Genomic DNA, 21,587 nt, shown 5'->3' on the forward strand with positions numbered 1-21,587 from the left:
ATGAAACTAGTGACTTTCCTGAAAATGCAAGCCTTGTGAAATCCTACAACTACATTATTTGAAGAGAAAACTGAATGTTTAATACCTATCCAATGTTTAATTTTCCTTTTTCTCACACATTTTAAAATAAAATCATAATGGGAAAGCAGTCCTCTTTTCAAAATTAACTCTGATAATGTTTTTAGAAGTAAATTTGAAGTCTGGGGTGAAGCCTGAAGTCCAGACATTCACTTGGAAGTACTTCCCCTCCTTACCCTGCTGAGCTGGTTCCCCATGCATTTGCCTCTCCCAGAGCAGTCTCCTGACATTTCTTTGGGTTTCTTGCGTATCTAGTATACTGGGTCTGGCTGGCTGCAGTTAACTTTCTTCATAGCAACCTATATGGTGCTGTGCTTTGCATTTGTGACTAGGCAGTGTTGATAACACACCAATGAGAACACACATTCCAGTGTTTTGGCTCTTGGTGAGCTGTGCTTGCACAGTGTCAAGGCTTGCTCTCCAGCACACCACCACCCCACAAAAAAAAGGCCAGTAGTTTGGGGGTGAGCAAGATGTTGGGTGGGGACACACCTCAGACAGCTGACCCAAACTGACCAAAGGGATCCATATTGCATAATGTCGTGCTCAGCAATAAAAGCCAAGGGAAAAGCGGAGGATGCAGGGACATTTGTGGTGTTGGCATTTGTCTTTCTGAGCAATTGCTACATGTACTGAGGCCCTGCTGCCCAGGAAGTGGCTGGACACCTGCCTGCTGATGGGAAGTAGTGAATACATTGCTTATTTTGCTTTGTCTCTGCACGCAGCTTTTGCTTTTTGTATTAAACTGTCCTTATCTTGACCCAGGAGCTTTTCCATCTTATTTTCTTCCCGTATGCTATTGAAAGGGGGGAGTGAGAGACTGGCTGGGTGGGCATCTGTCAGCCAGCCAAGGTCAACCTACTACATTTAGGCATTGAAAACTCTCCCAAATCCAGACTGCAAGTCCACACTCTTTCTTCATTCAGCCTGCCTGTGCAGAGTTGATTCTTCAATGTTGCATGAAGAAGAGGAGCTAGTCACGTAAAAGGAAAAATACTATAACCATTATTCTCTTTATTGTTTTTTCTTCAATTATAAGCACTTTAACTCTTCTTTGTTGGCCTGGTTTAGTCTTCTGGAGTCTTTTGGAAGTGAAATGGGCTTTGTTTTGCATCTTTAGCATGCACTGCACATCAGAAGTACTTCAAAAGCAAACATGTTTTTTTTTAACATAGAGTTTTACAAACTGTAGAATAGGGTGTGGATTTAAGTAGTAACAAAATAACAACCACAGCTGACTGTAAGAAGTGCTGATTTATATCCTAGTCACATTAACTTCAGGGAATCGAATCCCTGAAATTTAATGAAAATCACACCAGAATACTAAAGAAACACACAACAAATTGTATGAAGAAGAGTACATGAACACCTGCATATGACAAAAGTTTGAAAAATTACCTAAACGGATCATAAGGCCAGGTTCTGTTTGTAAAAATTACTTATGTACTTGGGAGTTTAACTTCACTGAAAGTCAATAGGATGAAGTCCTCAAAAATTACATAATCAGTTTTGTACATTTTATTCTTACCTATACAGCACATTCTCTCTGTCAAACTAATGTAAATATGGGTATCGCTTGATTTTTTTAGAGGTATGGAGGAGAGATACATAGTTGGGATGACCAGCTTCCTAAAAAGATTTGTCTCCATCAGGACATTTGTGTGGGTTTCCACCCTTTAACAAAGGTGCTTCAGCTCAGCAGAACACGCATACGTTTACCTTTTTTATGCCTTTGTCCATGAACACTTCTTTCCACCCTTCAGACAGCCCTTGCAGACAGGCACACGCACCATTGCGTTGGTATGCCAGTGTGGTTTCCTGTGTCTTCACATCAGACCTTACTCAGTAGCCAACTTTGGATGCCAAACCCTGCCAACACAACAGCCTCCTCTTCACAAAGTAATAGCTGTGGTTAAGATGTCATTCTCCGTAAATCAATTTTGGCAAGGATGACGGCTAAGGGCAGGAGATGGAGTTGTCTTTATGGGGCCTAAGCCATTCAAGTGGCCTTAATCCTCCCTCTTATTACCCTGGCTTTGTGGAAGGTAGATGGACTCACTTTAACAAGATGGAATGAGCTTTTTTTTGGTCTTTCCTTTTTGGTCACAACAACAAAAGACCTGGGAAATTCCAATTAATTAGCATGCCTTGGGCTAATGAGAGAATAAAATTGAAAGAAAAATTTCTAAAGCTTTGAGAGGAGTGGAAGCATGTAGTGACAATACAGATTTTAAATACTTGTGGCTGTTTGTATAATTTTCCCAGGGTTTGCCTCTCATTGACTTGAAGAGATAAGACTGGAAAGACAAGTGGAAGGTTTTGTTTGGACTGTGATGTAATAACATTTCAGCTTTTAAGGAATCTAAATAGGCTATAACATGAAGGATGCTGATAGTGGCCTCGTCTAAAAGTCAGTTTAAATAATAAGAACTGCTGTCATTGTATTATTGCAATGCACCTTACTGACCATATATTTCATAGAACAAGATTGTATATGAAGATAATAGTAGAAATTTCCAGAGAAGTTGTGGTAATCATGCAGGTGGACTTTTAAGAAGTAATTTCTCAGTCTGGAAACTGTTCTTCTAAACTGCTCTGAGGTAATCTTATATCCTGAATTGAGAAAATGCATACTCTGCGTAAGTAAACCTTTATAGTAGAAAAAATGTTCTCTTAACCACAGGAGTTTCTTTTTATGATTTGCACTTGGCTTTTGGCCTCTGTATCTTTGCAACTATTAGTTTCATTGATCTTTATGCTTGCTTAAGGACATGACTTTCTGACTTTCTGAACTTAAGGATTTTTGACAAAACAGTGACAACTACTGAATCCAAGGTATGTTTCAGCTGTGAAGGTAGAACAACCAGAGATCAGTGCAGGAACTTTTTTAATGATGAAAATAACATGTGTCAAAAACATTTTCTTTTTCTTGACAAAGTACTTTTGTTTCAGGCAAAAAAAATCTTTCCATTGTGTGTGGACTAAGATTTGCATAATGCTTTGAGATACTGCTACTGTAGCAATTCAGACTTTGATAGTGTCTGATAGACATGCTTGAAATGTATATATCAGTTAACAAGATTATCACTTGAAAAGAGAATTGTATTTTTACTGAAAAGTTTTTTGAGGTGATAAAATATATTGATATTTAATGAAGCATGAAACTTTTAAATGAACCATGAAAGCAATAGTTAAACTAATTAACTGAGTATAAAGCCTCTTAGAATACATACGTTATGTGGGCTGTATGCTTGTTATTTCTGTTTGGTTAAACTGACAACTAGGATGATGTTCTCATATTATCTTTTAGGAGAAACAACATTAAACAATATCTTGTTTTTAGTGCAAGGAAAAAAAGAAAATTGTTTGTTTGTACTGCTCAGAAACTCAGGGACAATGCAGTTTTAAAAATTACCCTTTAGTCCACGTTAACATTTACCACCTGTTCTCAATTAGTATCACTGTTCAACAGGTTGGTGTTTATTCTTGTTTTCTCCTGCTTCTGCATTTCAGTCTCTTAAAGGAGGAACGATGCTTTTCTGAGAAGCAGTGGTCTAATACCTTGGGTTATCTGTAAAGATTTAGAAAGAGAGCCTCACATGGGATTACAGTTTAACATTCAGCAAAGCCTTTATTGCATGATTTTTTGCTGAACAGATGTCTCCTGCTGGATCATGACATGCAATGCAGTCTGGCACTGATGTGTTACAGTGCAGAGACTGAGACCTGGCCCATGCTGGAGGTAGAAAGCAACCTCCTTGCTCTTCTGTCCTCTGCTCAGGACTCCTGCACAGCTCTTGGCAGGCTTTACTAGGGGGAAGTTGTCATAGATCATTGGAGTTAAGGCAGCATAAACCTGCTGAGAATCAGTCCCCTTACTCTTGGTGCTCTGCTGGACAGAACTAGCATCCCTGTGTCTAAGTGGGTAAAGGAGACAAAAGATCTTCCCTTTGCCTGGGGCCTGGACAAAGGAAGGGGTCTGCTTCTTTCTTCCCGGTGTTACTCACTGCCCATGCAACTAGGCTGACAGGAGAAGTGAGTATAAGGTGTGCACAAGGAAGGCTGCCTCCGTGTTAGATAGTAGTCCAATGAACACAGCAAGAAATCCGAAATTACCATGTGAACAGGGGGTGGTACATTGCTATGCTGCTTTGCTTCCGTACATGGACCGAAAAAGCCTTTTCAGTAATGGGTCCACATGTGCCCATGGTTCCAGATACCAAAGCTCCTACTTTAAAAAGCTCCTACTTTAGAAAAGGTATTTTCTAAACCACTAAGGATATAGAGATAACAGAAATTATCTGACCTGCGCATCTTTTAATTAAAATTGAAGAAAAAAACTTAAGGAATTACTGGAAAAAACGCTACCTATGTATTTCTAGCGTGAAGAAAAGCACAAATGTGCAATGAAGGTTGAACACTGCTAGATGTTGTGGGAGATGAAGTGTTACAGAGCCCAGAGAATTATTTTTCTAAAGTGTTTTCTTATTGCCCCTCCATAGTTCGCTGTTCTGCATTGCAGTCAGGTGGTATCAGCAAATAAGTATTCCAAAAACACTGCTGGAATCGGTCTACTTATTTTGCAGTTGAGTGCAACACTGTTTAATGGGCAAAGAGTTTCCCTATAGATGTCATTTGAGTTCTAACAGTCATAATGTATGACGAAGTTTTAACAATATTTTTTGGTTTGCCCCTCAAGTAATGCCACTGGCAAGTCAGTTGAAATGACAGTCCATGCTCCCACACATAGACAGGTGTATGCTCTGTGTTCATTTAGGTCAGATTCAAACAGTAATTTCCCAATGGCACTGGAACTGGAAGGTATTATCTCTAATTCCAGTACAGTTCTCTTTTGTTCTTTCAAATATTTGTATATTTCTATTTTGATTATAATAATTTTCTCTCTGTCTGTATTGTAATGGTATTTTAAGGACCTGGCCAATACTGAAATTTAAAACATGAAACTTGGGTTTTTTTCACCTGATATTATTCACTATTAGATTAATATACCAGTAGAGTAATATAACACACTATTAGTAGAGTTTCTCTTGATTCATACCAGTTATTTGAGAAAAATATGAGGCTTGCACAATATATTGATTTTTCAGAAATACAAACTAAATGGTCAGGCTCTAGGTAGAAACTTACCAGAAGCTGGTATGAGTAAGTAATGCTATAGAGAAGAGATAGCATAAACTAAAGATGTAAAGCTGTATGTTTCCTGCAATAGAAGAGCACATACTGTATATTGTCCTAACAAGGACAAAAGCAGAAGTCATTTAATGTCACTGATAACAAATAAGGAGTTACCCATGGCAGCTAAAACATTTGTATTTTAGTTCAGTTAAACATTTACTGATCTGTGCAGTAGTTAACTGATAACTTCTTACTTTTTATGCAAAATAAGAATACAAAGTAGCTTTCAAAATAGCTTTTTAATAAGTGGGAGGCCTCCCTGATATAAATAAAACTGATTCAAAATTAATGAGAGATATTATAAATGTCTGCAAATCTAACTGAAAATCTTTGTTGTACAGTGTGCGTTTTCTCCTGGAAGTTTCTGAACCAGACCGTTTCATAATATATTCTTAGTTTAGTCATTACAAGACTACTGTTTTCATTTGTTTAAATTTAGTGGTTAAAGTGTTCCATAGACGTAGGTGATCTCATTGCTGTCTGCTTTAAACCAGCTAAGTTAATCACCTGTGCGGTATTGTTTTCACTAGTCAGTTCTGGATAATTTTTTACCTTGGTTCCACTTGAAGAGAGACATTGTTTTTCATTGTGCTTTGTCACTCTCTTTTGTCTCACAGTAGAGTTGCTGGAAGTACATGCTTGATTACTTCATACAATGAATGGCAAAGAGCATTGGAAATTAGTGCAAGCTAATTTACCAAGTGCACTCTGATAGTGAAGAAACTGCCTTTCTGAGATTCAAAGCAGATTTCCTCCAGATTATTTTCCTTGATTGTAAAGATTAAGTCTCTGCAAACAGTTAAGAACATGGGAATTGCCAATACTAGTCAGATTAATGGTGTGTCTAACTCGTTGTTCAGAGTGGACACTGCCAGAGGCTTTGAAGGAAATTTCTTACTAACAAGGCATTGCTAATTGTAAGTGTTAAGAAAATCATGAGCTAAGATCATACCCATGAGGTTAAACTGGGGAGGTTTTAGGATCTCAATTTCAGAATTCTTTCTCTAACTATAAAGCCTTGATTTTTAAAAAATTTATTTTTTAAGAAAATAAAGGCCAAGAATCACTGTTTCAACTTACATGTAGTGTCTGTGTGGTGTAGTGTAGTTGAGAAAATACTATATTTCATAGGACTTGCAATAAGAATCATAATTTAGTTTAGTAAACTAAATTTAGTAGTTTACTTGAGCCATAGTTTAGTAATCTACTTTTACCCTGAAAAATTCCAGATTGCAAGCCATACAAAAATTGCTCATACCAAATGTAGTTTTGACTGAATTCTTGCGTAGTTCGCCTACAAGCCTCAGGTGTCCCAAAAAAGACTTGGGCTCAGAGGATGATACCAGTGTGAAGAAGCCCAGATTCCCAAACAGACAAAGATTTGGGCTGATACTATGCTAATAGAGGCAAGTGGCAATCTCCCCCCGTTCTGTCTTTTGTTTTTTCCTCTTTGAATCTCCAGTTTAACACGCTTAAAGAGGGTTTCAAGGAGCCTGATATCTACTGCCCCACAGCTGGTGTCTCTTTCTACATAGCTGGCGTGCAATAGTGCCTCTTAGCTGGCTGTAGAAACAATAGAAGAGTGGCCATCGTGTTTAAGGACAAAGAGACAAGTGCTAGCTCTCTAATAGTCATTAATAATAAGTCATTATAAAATTGGTGGAGGGGAAGCCTGAAAGGTTTGGCAGCCCCAAGGAGAGAGGGATTGGGATATTTCTCACCTGGAAACAAGTCTCCTCAGCAAACCTTTGAGTTTGTTCAGTCAGCAGCTGCTGCAAAGCCCCTCCAGCTAGGGTGCCAACAACCCCACAGTTACAGTGACACACAGCAAAGATGCACGTGGCAGCTGGGGACTGCAACATCCAGCAGATTCACCATGTTGTGGAAAAAGACCAAATTTGTTTTGAAAAAGCCTTGGTGACTTATGTCTAACCTACGTGAAGAATACATTGATGCAGTCTTAATTACTGCCTTGGTCTCTATCATCTTTAGTATTTATTGTCTTAAAATATGCTTTTTTTGGGTGTGCCCTTTTCTCCCTGTTTTGGTGAATACAGAATCCATGCAAACAAGACTGGAAGCCAATTACAAGGGAAACATTAAAACCGACCGTTTCCAAAGCTCTTAATTACTGTACATCAACGGACAGAAAATCCCTGAGGGAAATTACCTTTTGCTCTTTTGTTGCAATTCTTTTATTTCTAGCTGTTATTCTAACAGTAACAACAGGACAGATTTTCAGATAAGTTTAATAGCTTTCTTTCATACTGATTAATTCAGCTATTTGCAGAATTTATTGATCCAAGAGATGATTGAATTTTATCTGGTGTTATGTATTTGGTATGTTGTGCGTTTCAGAACACCAAACAATTAAAACTGGTTTTGCTGTTACATGTTTTTGTTGTATTATCATTTATACATGGGAAGCTTAGTTTACAATTTCAAAGGTTTGGTGAAGTAGTTCCATTTTATAACCTGAGTTAGTTGGCAGAATTAACAAGTTACTACTCCTGACTTGGAGAAGTAGACAAAGGCATTGGTTGGTTTTCAATCCATATCTGATAAAAGAAAATGTGTTTAAGTGGAAATAATTTCATATTGGACTCTGCCTCCAAAAAGTACGAGAGTGATATAAATTAAGAGAATCTCATCTGAAATTCAGTGTACCTAAATTCAAGTAGTTGTGTTTTTCTGTATTCTTTGAATGTTCTTCAGAAGTTTGTAGTAAAATATTTTTGCATGTCAAGGATGAGTGAAGCTTAGCTATTAACCAACTATAGAGAATAAACAGGGAAAATAGGCAAGCTAACGAATGAGGAAGTGAATGGATTAAAATATTTCCATAAAACATTTTCACTGTTTGTACTTGTTAACTATTACTGTTAGCTATTGATAAGAGGCAGTTTTGATTATGTGTAATATGTTTATTTGGAATAAATGACATGCTAATTAAACATAGATCTTCCTGTGAGCCAGCTCAGGACTGATTCCACCTCCTCAACTATTGTTGCCTTTATTGGACTATCTCCTGATTTATATCTTAGTGTATAAGGAAAGAAATTGCTTCTTTTGTTCATTTAAAATATTAGGTCCACGTATTTTTCTTAGAATCTACAGCCTCACTCAAAACCTAATGATGTCCTCCAAAGAGGTTCCCATTTATCTCAGCTGATGTGGATTCAAGACATTAAGGAATTGATTGTTGTCCTTTCACTGTCTGAAATTTTCAGGCTTCGGGTCATTGGTACAGGAAACCTAGACTGAGGGCTCCTCTTGCACTGTGGGTATATGATGCCAAATGCTGATGTGGGATGTAGTCATTCTGTCAGTTCACATTTATTCAGTGCTTTTGAACACACTTTCTGATAGCTTGCAGGACATAGCAGATGTCCATGTTGCACCCATTTAACTTTATGCTAGATCAGATGTGGTCTGTGTGCATGCAGCTGTCTCAAAGTCAGCATAAGTTTTCTATCTTGTTCTCTGACTTAGCTCAACAGACATGTGGTTGCATGCTCACACCTGATTCAGATCGAGTTAATACTGTTCGGTGACCTGCCGGGCACAGATGAGGTATTAATGATGGTCTTTTGGCACATCTACACCTGTATGAAACAGTGGATAAAATGTTACGACTTTGCTTTTCATAGCAGTAGTCTTTCACTGTGCAACCTCTTTCAATGGTGGGAGCTGATGATAGATTATTTCTGATAATCTGTCCCCCTTCACCCACAGCCTTTTAAGGGGAAGAATTGTCATTTTTCCCCATAACAGCACATGTTTATCAATGATTAAAAAGAACAAAACCTTTTCCTTCCACTTCTGTATCAGAGAAATGCCCAGGCAAATGTTTATAAGGACGAGAGTCTTGCATTACTTCTGTCTGTCATCCCAGTAATACAATCTCTCCAAAGTACTCCTTTTCTCATTTTTTCCTTTCAGTGACCAGTGATTAGACCATCTTTGTCCTTCATCCTTATCCTTACACAACAAATTCTCTTAGCTGTTCTCAGCATCACTGAGGTGCTGTTTATGCACAGATAATAAGAGCAGACCCTATAACTGAAAGGGAAACCAGGATGTATTAAGCATGCAATATTGTGTATTTAACTGGTTTGACACTACTCCCTTTTCTGCTTTTGCTTTTGGGATTTTTTTTTTTTTTCTGACATATAAGTTCTAAGCAGCTCAGGTTTAATCATGTATAAATAGCAATTTCACTGTATGGTTGCAGATTGTTATTTGAACCGACATATGGCCTGTCCCTAAATGAAAATCTTACAAGCGCACAGCCCTTGATTTCCTGAATATGATAAAATAGATGTTATTGTTACTGGTGAAATCTGTTGAAAGTGGCTTATGAGTGAAGGGGATTATGGTGTCATCCCAGGAAGTATCAGTATATATTTAGTACATGTTTGTGGTAGAGCTGCTTTTCTCAATGCTAAATATTAGGTTTACATCTTATTAAGTAGTCAATATATACAGGCTCTGCAAGCATTGCAACTGTGTTTCAGTGTCAAAACCAGTTGGATTTCATATGTTATTAGAGCATGCTTCCCTGTCTTTTATATCCTTTGGTGAAGAAAGCCTTTAGTTTTACATACTAAAGACACTTTTCTAAAAAATAGCTGACTGAACATACGTAATATACACATACATACAGGCATATGATGTAGTATTATGTATTTTATAAAATCTGAATGCGTCATGTAAATTTTTAACTTCACCCCAACCAGCCTTTTGCTAAGAGGAGTAGCATTGATATTCTTACCAAGGCAACTTACACTTTTTGCCTAATTTTTGCTGGCTGGTTCCATTTTAGCACTCTGTAACATAAAAGCAACTGCTGAGTAGCACACTGATTCAGCTTTAGTAAGTTAAAAATACAAACTGCTTCACAGGAAAGAAAATAAAATGCCTTCTCTTATTCTTTTGATTTAATTGGACACCTTTAGTGAGAGCAGACGGTAATCCTACAAAGCTTAAAAGCTTTTTTTCTGGTATCCACAATGGAGTTGAGTGCAGTACAAGGAATTCTCCTTACATGTTTATCCTCAGAAATTTCCAGTCCTTCTAGCTAAATTTCAGGATGGGTTATAAAATGTTTTCTTCTTTCCTTACCCTTGAATTTTCAACCAGATGCTGTGTTTCACTTATGTTTCGAAGTAATAGCAATGAGTAAGTTGCTTTTCTCAAAGGGCTGCCATATTTCAGCCTAAGGAGTACACTTTGGTGATGGATCATGCAATCAACTTGTAACATCTGTATGTGAATTTACAAACCACTTAGGATCGCAGTGGACTGAGAATCATGTATGTGTTCCTCACATATATGTGAGATATTACTAATTAGTCAAAGAGAAGAATAATTTGAAAAGAAGGCACAGACCTCTGAAAGAGGAATAAACATATCTATATTATCTCTTTTTTTTTTTAAATAAAAGCTATAATTTGAAATATCTAGGGTGAATTGCAATTTTTTAAGATAATCCTGTTTGATCTGGAGGAGATTGAAGGATTTGGATTTTCCTCCTATGATTATGAGGGCCATAAATACCTTAATGTACTTCTTTGTGAAGTTCGCAACCCATTTGAACATCCTTGAGTAAAACTAGTATGTGAGTTGTACAACCAAATCAGAAGTAGGTTTAATTTAGAAAATGGATTAAATTGAAGTACTTTTCACTATTTGTCCTGATGTTGCTATCCTGCTTTGGAGAGTAGTCTGAACGCAGGGAAGCAGCTAGAAATGTGAATCATGTAATTATTAATTTCCAGGTGTGATGAGAATTTGCTAGATATCCAACAACTTCCATATTATGACCTACATTTTAACTTTTTCATCTTGATGTGTTTTAATGCAGGGAATCTTGTAAACCACCATCTGTGACCTAAATCAGAATATGAAGTGCACAGAATTTTGCAGATATGTCCCACTTGCCAGCTACCTCTGTAATCATCTCTTGCTAGTGTGTAATAGCCATCAGTCTGAGTCATGGCAACAGTGATTGAGAGCAGATTGTGGCCTTTTAAAGAAAGTCCAGAATGCTTCTCTGCTTGATCCAGCTCAAATTCCTTTCCCCAGACCTCTGAGGAATGCTGGGTTCCAGCTGTAACTCTCTCCTGCCAGGGAAACTATGCAGCCTGTGCACTTTGCCACACCAGACCTATTGCAGGGGTTGCAATTTGCATGCATGCCTGCAGTCCCCTTGCTTTTTGGATGGCTAGTGGTAGGAGTGATGAAAGGGCTTGCAGAGGCTTGGAGCTGTGGGGTTTGGTAGGATTCAAGGCACAGTGGTGTTCCTGCAGCCTCCTTGGGTTCTCTCTTCCTACCTTCAGAGAAGTGCTTATGGCTTGTCTGTCCTTCAGCTGACGGCTGCACTTTTACCTGTACTCTTCCAGTGGTGGTGTTTTTTCTGATATTTATCCATGATACCTGGTCTTTAGTTTATGTACTTCAGCACACTTTTTAAATGTGCATAGTTTATTAATTCCCCTTTAGAATATTGCTTTTTGTGTTTGGAGAAGTTTGCAAAATCCTTGTATTGGTCCCCTGTTTTGTCCTCATCTGAAGATACTCAGTTCTAGTCAGTTTTCCTACTTCGCAAAGGGATGTGAGTACTGTGGCCTCATCATGGGTTCATGGGAGATGAATACTAACTTGCCTTGTTTATTTTTAGGAGGTCTTGGTTATGGACCCCAGTGCAAGTCCGTTGGAAAAGGCAGCTGCAACAATGTCATATTCACCAGCCATCCCATGACGGTTCAACAGCTGGGACCTGTTTCACCTCCTGCTAATCAGGTTTCAATAGCATGCAACCAGATCAGCCCTGTCTTGCAGAGGTCTATGGATGCTTCCAGCCTGAGCGCTTCTCCATCAGATACAAGGTCCTGAGTTACTTTTTGATATTCAGTACTTTAAAAGAGGGTATTTTAATTCTCCTGTAATTTAAATGCAACTTTTCTGATGATTAAAATGGCCTAAATGATGCTTTGTTATGCCACAGGAAATTTAATTCAACACAATTTAATTCACATCAGCTGTAATCATACTGTTTGGATCATTCAAATCATGGGTGAAATTTGGCCACACATTTTCTATGTTTGATAGGGCTTTTTTGTTAGATAAAGATTTTTATAGACACTTAACTATATTTTTGTACTAGGGACAGGAAGTGTTATGGAGGATGAAAGCAGAAATAGTCCACATTACATCTTCAGGGGCAGTGACCTGTTTTAAGCTTACCATAGTGCTAAGAGTGTTACGTCGGTGCCTGTCAAGTAACACTAATGTCAGACAAAATACACTTAAATGCTCTCCTAAAGTTCCTCTCTCCTCATCAAATATCTTTGCTTTCAAATTGTTTACATAATTAAGTAAATCAGATTGATTGTTCCCAGTCTGCACCGAGCCAGCAGTTAACTTTATCTGTGTTAGACTTGTGTCCCTGAAAACTTGTCCATTTTCCTAGTTCTGGTGGGTAGTTTAATAAAATTTATGGCCTCTCCCTGCAAATGTTGCCTTTTTGTATCACTAAAGCACAGATAAATATTTTTTAATTAATTTTTAAATGCTTAAATAACTTTTGAGATTATGGCTATGAGTATTGTCAACAAACATGAACGAAGTGAAAACAGTTGTTTGACAACATTCATAGAAATACATTAAGCATATCCCTGGATATTAGTTAAACATATAGTGAGAAAACATTCTGGTGCATTATTTCAGAAGCTACATTCCCACTTTTGTAGATGTGACTCATGCAATAGTTGCCTGCTGAGTTGCAATGTAACTGTTCTTATATACAAAAGGCCATAAGAGTCTATATTCTCAAAACAGTTTACATTTTACTATATCCCTTTATTACAAGCCAAGGAACATTCTTGAAATAATTATAATTGGTATTATGTAACTGGAAGAAAACCTTGCTCTACTCTACTAGAAGATAATTTGTGACATTTCTGTTACTTCAGTTGTGAAGACTGAGTCCCCTAGGACAATTTACAAAATTAATTATGCTTCCTATGTAAATGTGTCAGGGAAAACCATTCACAGATGAGATGATGACAAATGACAAATCCAGAGACATGCCTTTGAGACAAAACAAAACTGATTGTATAAAAACATCATAAAGTAATTTTTACTTACTTAATAAGTTTTAGGTGTGCCTGTATGGTTCCAAACACTGTTATTTTTATCTGAATGTGTGGTTGGGTGTACTATGACAGTACTGAGTTATACATTTTTGTTTTTATTTTAAAGAAACATTTACTAAGGGTGAACTGAAGTTGAAACTCTGGCAGAATTAAGGCTGTAGTGTCCCTAGAGTCTCTTTTAATGATTTATCAATGAAGATGTTATAAAATCAGTTTATAACACAAAGAATGTCCATTTCAGCAATTTTGCCCTCAAATTGACTATTTTATAGGGCAAAACAAGTTTTAAGTCAGATTTTAATTCACAGATTGTTGAAACACTTTTTTTTTTTTTTTTTTTTTGCTTCAGCAATAAACTGCATATGCCTAAATTGGTTGCCTAAGCTGACTCCATAATCCTTTATGGGCTGAGTGCCTTCTCTGGATTGTTTCTCTCAGGCATCATGATCTGTGCTCTGGCAGCTCAGTCCAAACCAGATTATTTGCTGAATTTACCCAAACCAGACTTGTCCTGACTTTTACTAATGGAAGAAAGAAAGAAGTTGGCAAAATAGGAGTTTTGCTGCAGATAACATCAGATTTTGGTATATAGACCATGAGGGATAAAACCTTCCCCATCTTTTTTAAGAGTTCCCAAAAACTTTTTCGGAGTATTCGGTTATGCTGCTTGAAACCAGATGTAATACTGCCATTTACTTTGATGCAAGTCAGCAAAGGACCTAGGAAAGAGCAAAGGGTTCTTGGCTAGTAAAACAGAAGACCATGCAAAAAGATGAGAAAACATAGTTTTCACTCTTCCATGTTTTGCTTTAAGATTCTGGGTTATACTTGACACTGTGGCCTCTGTACACGAAGGGAGAAAAGAAAGTAATTGCAGGAATCTCTTGTAAATGTTCATAAAAGATCTGGTCCAAACTCAAGCTGGTTTAGATTACAGTAAGCAGGCGTGCCAATTAATACCATCTGAGAATCTGGCACAGTGGTATAGCTGGCTCTTCATTTTCATATTAGGTATATTTATTTTCCCCCAGAAAACTACTTAGTCACAATGGGGGCTGGGTTTTAAAGAATTTTTTTGTTGTTGTTTTGGGAGCTGGAATCTTTGTTACTTTTGAATTTAGAGGCTTAAGTGAGAACCAAACTTCTTCAGATTATCTGGCTCTTACTTATTGTATACTTGAAATTCTGGGCCAACTTTTTATTTTTGTCCTGTTATGAGACTTTTAAAATGCAGTTTTTCTTCAGCTTCACTGATGAGTATGTCCCTTTGTGTTAGGCATTAATAGCTTTTTGAATGACACTGGTCCTACTATGCATCTGATTAAAATTCCTGACGTTACAAAAATAGACTTGTTATATTGATGCATGGGTTTTTTTTCCTTATTTATAAAAGAAAAAAAGAAATTTTAAATAATCAAACTGGTAAAAAGAACCCTATTTATATTTTCCCAATATAAATACGTATAGCCTGGCATGGAAAAATCAAACCTTACTTACTCTTCCTGCTCTGTTGAAGGATGTATTTGGAATTACAGCATACTAACATGATTTAACTGCCCTATAATGAACTATGCTTTAACAAAGCCCATTGATAACAGACCCAACAGCCTGAATCAATTTTTTTCAGAAATAATTGTCCCTTTAGATCTAAATCTTACACAAGATTGACCTGATATAGCAATCCCATTTTTCTCATTTCTCTCAATGCAAATTGTAGTCAGCATGTTAATTGTGCTTTTCTTCAGTGCTCTGTTTTCAAGGTCCCATTTAAACCCCAATGGAGTAACATAACCTCCATAACAGTACCCTATACTGACATTCAATCTGAACAGGATGTTTCTTGTTCTGATACAGCAAATCAGCCATCCATTACAAAGCAAGTATCATCTTGAACAAAAGACCATTTACCCATCTATCCCATAGGTCACCACAGCAAGGCTGGGTGATATTTAAAGCTATGTTTTTGCTGTTTGTGAGCTATCTCAGTGCGCAGACATAGCACCTGCAAACCTCTCTCCCTAAGCCTGTGCCAAACTTCCCCTCTAGAGAAAAAAAGGCTGAGGGGACAGCCACAGTGCCCTGAGCACCAATTCCTCTCCTCCAGCTCTTCAGCAATGACTGGGCTGTGTTCCTGCAGCACAATCCAGCCCTTAAACTAAAGTCACTGTAAACCAACTTTTCTTACTTCATGTTGGTTGACTCTCAAGTGCTGGAAAATGCTGTAATATTACCAAGTAGGAAAAAAACCTCATCACTGAGGGAGTGCTCATGTGGTGGGCAGAATAAGATAACAAAGACACACTGATTTTGCAGCTTTAACCTCTGTGGCTAGAACTGAGTGTGGAAAGCTATATACATTTCTCTTGCCTGAATGACTTCACCTAGTGTTTTCATATATTCTTTCAACATCACTGATCTAACTGAAAGATAATCCATAGATCTCAGAGGTGAAAAGTTGATTTACCAAGCAAAATCATGGAAATTTGGTAAATATTGCCATATTAACTGGAAATATCTGCAGAGCCATTTTTGGGATCTGTTCTTGCCCTCTTGGGTTGACTGATGTTGTTTTAAACAGGATTCAGATCCCCAGTTTTAGCCTACCACCATTTCTTAAATTAAGTAGTTTCATGCATCTCCACTGAAGCTGCAGTCACTGCAGCAGGGCTGTGGTGCAGACATATGATGCAACTATGAGCCTTAACAGATCTGTCCCATGGATCCATGTTTCCTGTAGCAGTGTCTATAAGAAAATCTTGCAGAACTCAGAAGCAACTGCAGTATTGCTTACCCTGAGTAGATATCAAAATTTGCTTCCCTATTAAAAACAAAGGAACAAGTAAAATAGGTGGAAGTGCCTCCTTGAAGGTGCTTGCTGTAACTGTGTCTGTATCAAGAAAGAGATGAGATTTGTTTTTATTAATTTTCTTTATGATGCATACTTTCTCTTTTATATTTTTGAAGTTTGTAGCAACATAAATCCACTTGGCCTCTACCCAGCATTTACAGCCATGAATCAGGGACCCTGATGTCCCTGTATTTCCTTTTTATACCCTTGTGTAGAAAACAATATTGTTAAGAGCTTATGAGTTCTTATTTTAAGCTACCCGTAGGACATTTGCAGCATAAACACGTTTCATAATATTTCTGTGAAAAAACAATGAAAACAGCAAGATTACACTTTCATCAAAAATTTTGATTGCTGAGTTGGAGGCAGCTACATCATCAAATCAAAACTAAATAAACCCCTTCAACCAGTTCTTCTACATTATTAATTTATTTTGTTTGTTTTGTAAAGTTAGATATTATCTGTATTTATAAACTTGAGCTATTTCTGTAGAGAATAATATTTGTATGCATTACAATTAGCAAAGTCATTCAGGTTAAATATTTATTCTTTATTAATCAGTTTTCTTTCTGTTCTTTGCCAGCAAAAATAATAGTGAACTGAAATCAATATAAGTTTCATACAAGGCAGGAGCATAATGCTTTGACTTCAGAAGCTCAAATGTATTTACACCAGTTGATGAAAAAGTTTGCATTGTTTTCTGCAGTGAAGTATTATGAACCTTTGCAGCAACTTTTCTTCAAAATCTTGACATTTTAAAGTTGGTTTCCTAAGTGACCTCGTTACGTATGTATTGCCTGTATATGCCTGCTGGTACATTAACTGAGAATGCTAAAGTTGAGTACCCAAAATTAGGGCAAACTTTTCTCACCTGTAGCCTTTCTTTAATTTTATGTGTGTGTGAAGATAGAAGAACGACTGCTGCGTTGTCTAACTGCTTACTTACTTTACTGTGCCTTTATTCCAGGTCGCTCTTGTCACGTGAGTCTCTGGCCTCTACAACGTTAAGCTTGTCAGAGAGTCAGTCCACTTTGAGTGTTAAGCAAGAGTGGTCACATGCGTACAGGACACTTCCTTCTGTTCCTCCTGACCAAGGTTTACAAAATGGCAGTGAGCTGGGGGACTTACTAAATTTTTCACCTGGAACATCTGTGTCCAGTAACTGCGTCTCTAACTCGTTACCATCCTACTTATATGGCGTGGAAAATAAGCATTCCCCTTACTCTAGTCCTTGCCATTCCTCAGCCCGGTCTCAACCAGCCCGCTCCAAAAAGAGAGCACTCTCTCTGTCTCCTCTGTCTGACGGCATTGGGATCGACTTCAATACAATCATCTGTACGTCCCCCACCTCTCTGGTGGCCTACATCAACAGCTCTAGGACATCACCAGCAAACGTCTCCCCACAGCCTGAGGTCTATGGACATTTTTTGGGAGTGAGAGGAAGCTGTATACCCCCAAATTGCTCTATTCCAACTGCCCAGAAAGGCCTTCTCATGGCTAATGGCAACGTCACCTTCCCAGGCTATGTTGAGAGTGGGGCTGGCGACTACCAGCGGATGCAGCAGCTGGAGCAAGCCAGCTTGCAGATGGCTGCCACAAGTAACATGTTGATCCATCAGGGTGTGCCACCCATGGACAACCAGGTGGTGGGCGTCCTGAAAAATGGACGGCTGGATGACTTCTCAGGCCGTACAGTGGACATGCCTCCTCCACCCCTGCTGCCGCCGCTTCCTCCACAAGGACCACCCCCACCATACCATGCTCACCAGCACCGGCTCCCACACAGCCTCCCCAGTCGCATTCACGCGCTGCCTGTGCCTCCTTCTGCCCCAGGCTCCCTGCTTGACGAAGATGGTGAACTAGATGATTTCCATGGCAAGCATGGCTGTTGCTGGGTTGACTGCGGTGCACTGTATGACCACCAAGAGGAACTTGTGCGGCACATAGAGAAGATCCATATAGACCAGAGGAAGGGAGAGGACTTCACTTGCTTCTGGGCAGGGTGCCCACGAAGGCACAAGCCGTTTAATGCCCGTTATAAACTGCTGATTCACATGAGAGTCCACTCAGGAGAGAAGCCAAACAAATGCACAGTAAGTCTGAATTCTGTCTCTCTCACCAATAAAAGGCTCTATATTACTCATGAAAATATAGAGAAGTTGTAATTCTGCCTTCGTTTTTCCTAGTTAATGGTGTGCTTTTTTAACTAGTCTGTGTGAATGAATGACTGCTGCATCTTTCCACCTAGATAGAAAGCAAAGCTATTCTTTAATTTGATATGTACTGACAGATAGGATTAGACAAAATTTTATTTTCTAAATTTATAAACTTTTACTGTAGACTGCAAAAGTGACATGGTAGACTGTCATAAAGCAAAACTTAACTACCATCCTGCATGGAGGATACGTGCAGGAAAAGTGCTGCTGAATAAATGGCACAATTTATCCTGAAGTATTGTTGCATTGTGTTACTCCTTTTTGACTTGAGGAATTTTCAGGATCTTCTATAATGTTACCATGAGAAACTAAGAAGAGTTGGGTATTTTTTAAAGCAGTTGTTTGTTTTATTACTAACAAAAAACAGACCCACAGCCCTCTTTCCATGAATACAGTAGGAATAAAACACATAACAGTTTCTCTGTTTCTAGCTGTGAGCGTTCAGCCCCCCAAAGTCGTGTTTTTCTTGCTGTTTTTCTTAGGGTCACTGCAAGTCAGTTTCACATATATGTAATCACATGGGGTAGCAATCTAGCCAGTAAACCCTAGAATCAGTTTATGTTTAGACTCCAGTGAACCATCTATAATCTCTGTAATTCAGATTCTTGATTGGCCTTACATATAGTCTGTATTTTGGATGATGATTAGCTTACCCTTATTAAGTGCTTTTTGAGTATCAGCAGAAAGCAGCCTCACCAGTGCTGTTTCCAGTGCTCAGCATAACCTAACAAAACAATGAATATATAATTTCTAGGAATAACTGCTGATTATTATTCACTTGAAAAACAACATATTTGTTTATATGTTGTGAAATATAAATTGGTGGTAGGAGTCTATTTCAGTGTGTGCCTAGTTGAATAATTTTCTTAATAAGATGCAGATGTTTGTTTGTTCGGTAGACAGAGGAAATTTTTTTGTTTCACTTTTGCTACTTCAAAGGACCAATCTCCTTCAGGGATAGCGGATATGTTCCCAGATTTCTCTCTTGAATTTAAAGGACCTGGTAGAGATTGTGTCATGATGCTAGGAAGACTCTTTATCCTTCCCTTTTGTCACACCAGAGCCTGAACTCAGGCTCTCTGCTGAGTATTTTTTTTTTTTTTTAATTCCATAATATTCTCTTTTCTGCTCTCCAGATATATTACCATTAATTTCAGTTCCTCCTCAGGGATTTCTTATCAGCTTTGTGGGGAGAGAGAGAAGGAGAAAAAAGAACCATTAGGAGTCAAGAAAGTGATTTTTCAAGGGAATAGGACATGGAAAAAAAGAGATGGAGACAGACATCAGCAGATGAGTGAGAACAGATGACTATATATGAAGAAATTGGGCAGGAATGGTGAAAAAGCACTGGAAAAAGAATAATGCAAGTACCCAGGGTCCTTCTAGTAGGAGAGTTACAATGAGGGATCCAGTGAGATTGGGGAAAACATTGTGTTAGTAGCACTCTGTACCCCCTGCCCTGCCTGTTTAGAAAGGGTGCTTACAGTGACCTTCTCGTGAGTATGAGGCCTCCTTGAGGAGTCCTTAGCCTTGAAGGAATCATCATTCACTGATGGTAAATATCTTAATGTTTAAATGGATAAGGTACTTCATTTGATAACGTTTTTGAGATTACTAAACCTAAACTAAAGTGTGTGTCAAGTCATGCTGTGTCACAAAAAAAATGAGAGGTGTCTATATGAGCTTCTCAAAGAGTGATTGCTTTCATAAACATTAAAAAGTGTGATTAATTTTGCTGAACTTCAGCAAATATTGCTGGATAGTGCCAAGTGCCATGAAGTTTGCATATCAGAAGCAGCAGCCACACGCTTATCATGCTTTCATGTGTAGAAGTCTAATGAATTGCAAAAATACTCAGGGTGACATGATAACCCCTATACTGTCAGTGTAAATCTGGAACATAGGCCCCCTTTCTTGGGACAAGCATGCAGAAATGACATTCTTTAGCAGGGTTTGAGTGAAACAGCTTGCTGCTTTCTTCCTTTACCATTTCACAAATGGTGTGAATTTGGAAAAACATATTTGGCTTTCTAATGTCAGGGGGCCATGGTCTGGAAGTCTCTCAATGTATTTAGGAAACTGTACTTCAGCCAGACTTCATACCTTTCTCACCAAGCAGTGAAATTTACAATCATATCAATACAATTTAAGGTTTTAAACTGAGATTTTAAGTGAGGTATTAGGGAGAACACTTTGGGCAAGGTAATCATGAAGTATTATTCCTGTAATTAACAAAAAATTATGCAAAAGAAATCTGAAACTTTTCAGCAAACCTGTATGAATTTATGCATTTAAGTGGTAAATCAAAACAATCCCTTCTTGATCTTTATTTGTCCACCTAAGGTCTTTCTATAATTTATTTTCTGGTTTTACATGTAGGATGCCTCTTCCTCTAAAATCGTTATAAAGGTCTTATGTCCAGTGCAGTTTGCACACTAGTAAGAGGCAGTCTAGTAGACCAAACAGGGAAGGAAAAATGCCACATACACATCTATTATGTGAACCAACCAGATTTACTACAGAGAACATAGCAGAAGTAATAGGTCTTAATGTAACATATCAAAACATCCTATAATCAAAGACAGCCAGTTACACTAGTCACCTTAGTGACATCATACACCAGTCATTGTGTGAGCATTGTATGTGTTGATGGTTCCTAACATTTTGCAAGAGACAATCTTCTCATTAAGCATATATTGCAATGGGTGCTAGTCGGTATATTTATCATGCAGTACTTGTTTCTGTGCAGCTGAGTGTTGAAAGTGTATTATTATATACTGTGTTGTGTATCCCAATGGATTGCTGTGAGAGTTCAGCAAGCTTTACAAGGTTTTAGTAATACAAGGTCAGGGTTACTTCTAAGTTGCATTATTGTAACACTAATAGAGATAATGTGGAGTCAGATGCACAGCTAACCATAAGCTGAACTTGATAAAATAATTTTAATATTCTCTGTAATTGCTCTGTGATGATGAAATCATATACTTGAGAAGAGACTTGAAGGGCAGCTAGGACTGCAGTACTGGATGTGCTTATAGTTAAAACCAGAGCAAAATAGAATATTCCTTTGACCTCAGCATTTGTTTTGCC

General features: G+C 38.0%; 1 protein-coding gene across 1 annotated transcript in view; it reads left to right on the forward strand.

Annotated features, from left to right (window-relative positions):
• The window catches only part of GLIS3 (GLIS family zinc finger 3), a 177,840-nt gene that overhangs the window by 27,408 nt on the left and 128,845 nt on the right, over positions 1-21,587 (forward strand). Inside the window, exons 2-3 of the mRNA XM_030005895.2 lie at positions 11,957-12,164; positions 17,249-18,374. Of these exons, the coding sequence (XP_029861755.1) occupies positions 11,957-12,164; positions 17,249-18,374 (1,334 nt within the window). The remainder of the gene's footprint in view (positions 1-11,956; positions 12,165-17,248; positions 18,375-21,587) is intronic.

The sequence above is a fragment of the Aquila chrysaetos genome, chromosome Z, assembly GCF_900496995.4.
Source record: "Aquila chrysaetos chrysaetos chromosome Z, bAquChr1.4, whole genome shotgun sequence".
Lineage (NCBI taxonomy): Eukaryota > Metazoa > Chordata > Aves > Accipitriformes > Accipitridae > Aquila > Aquila chrysaetos.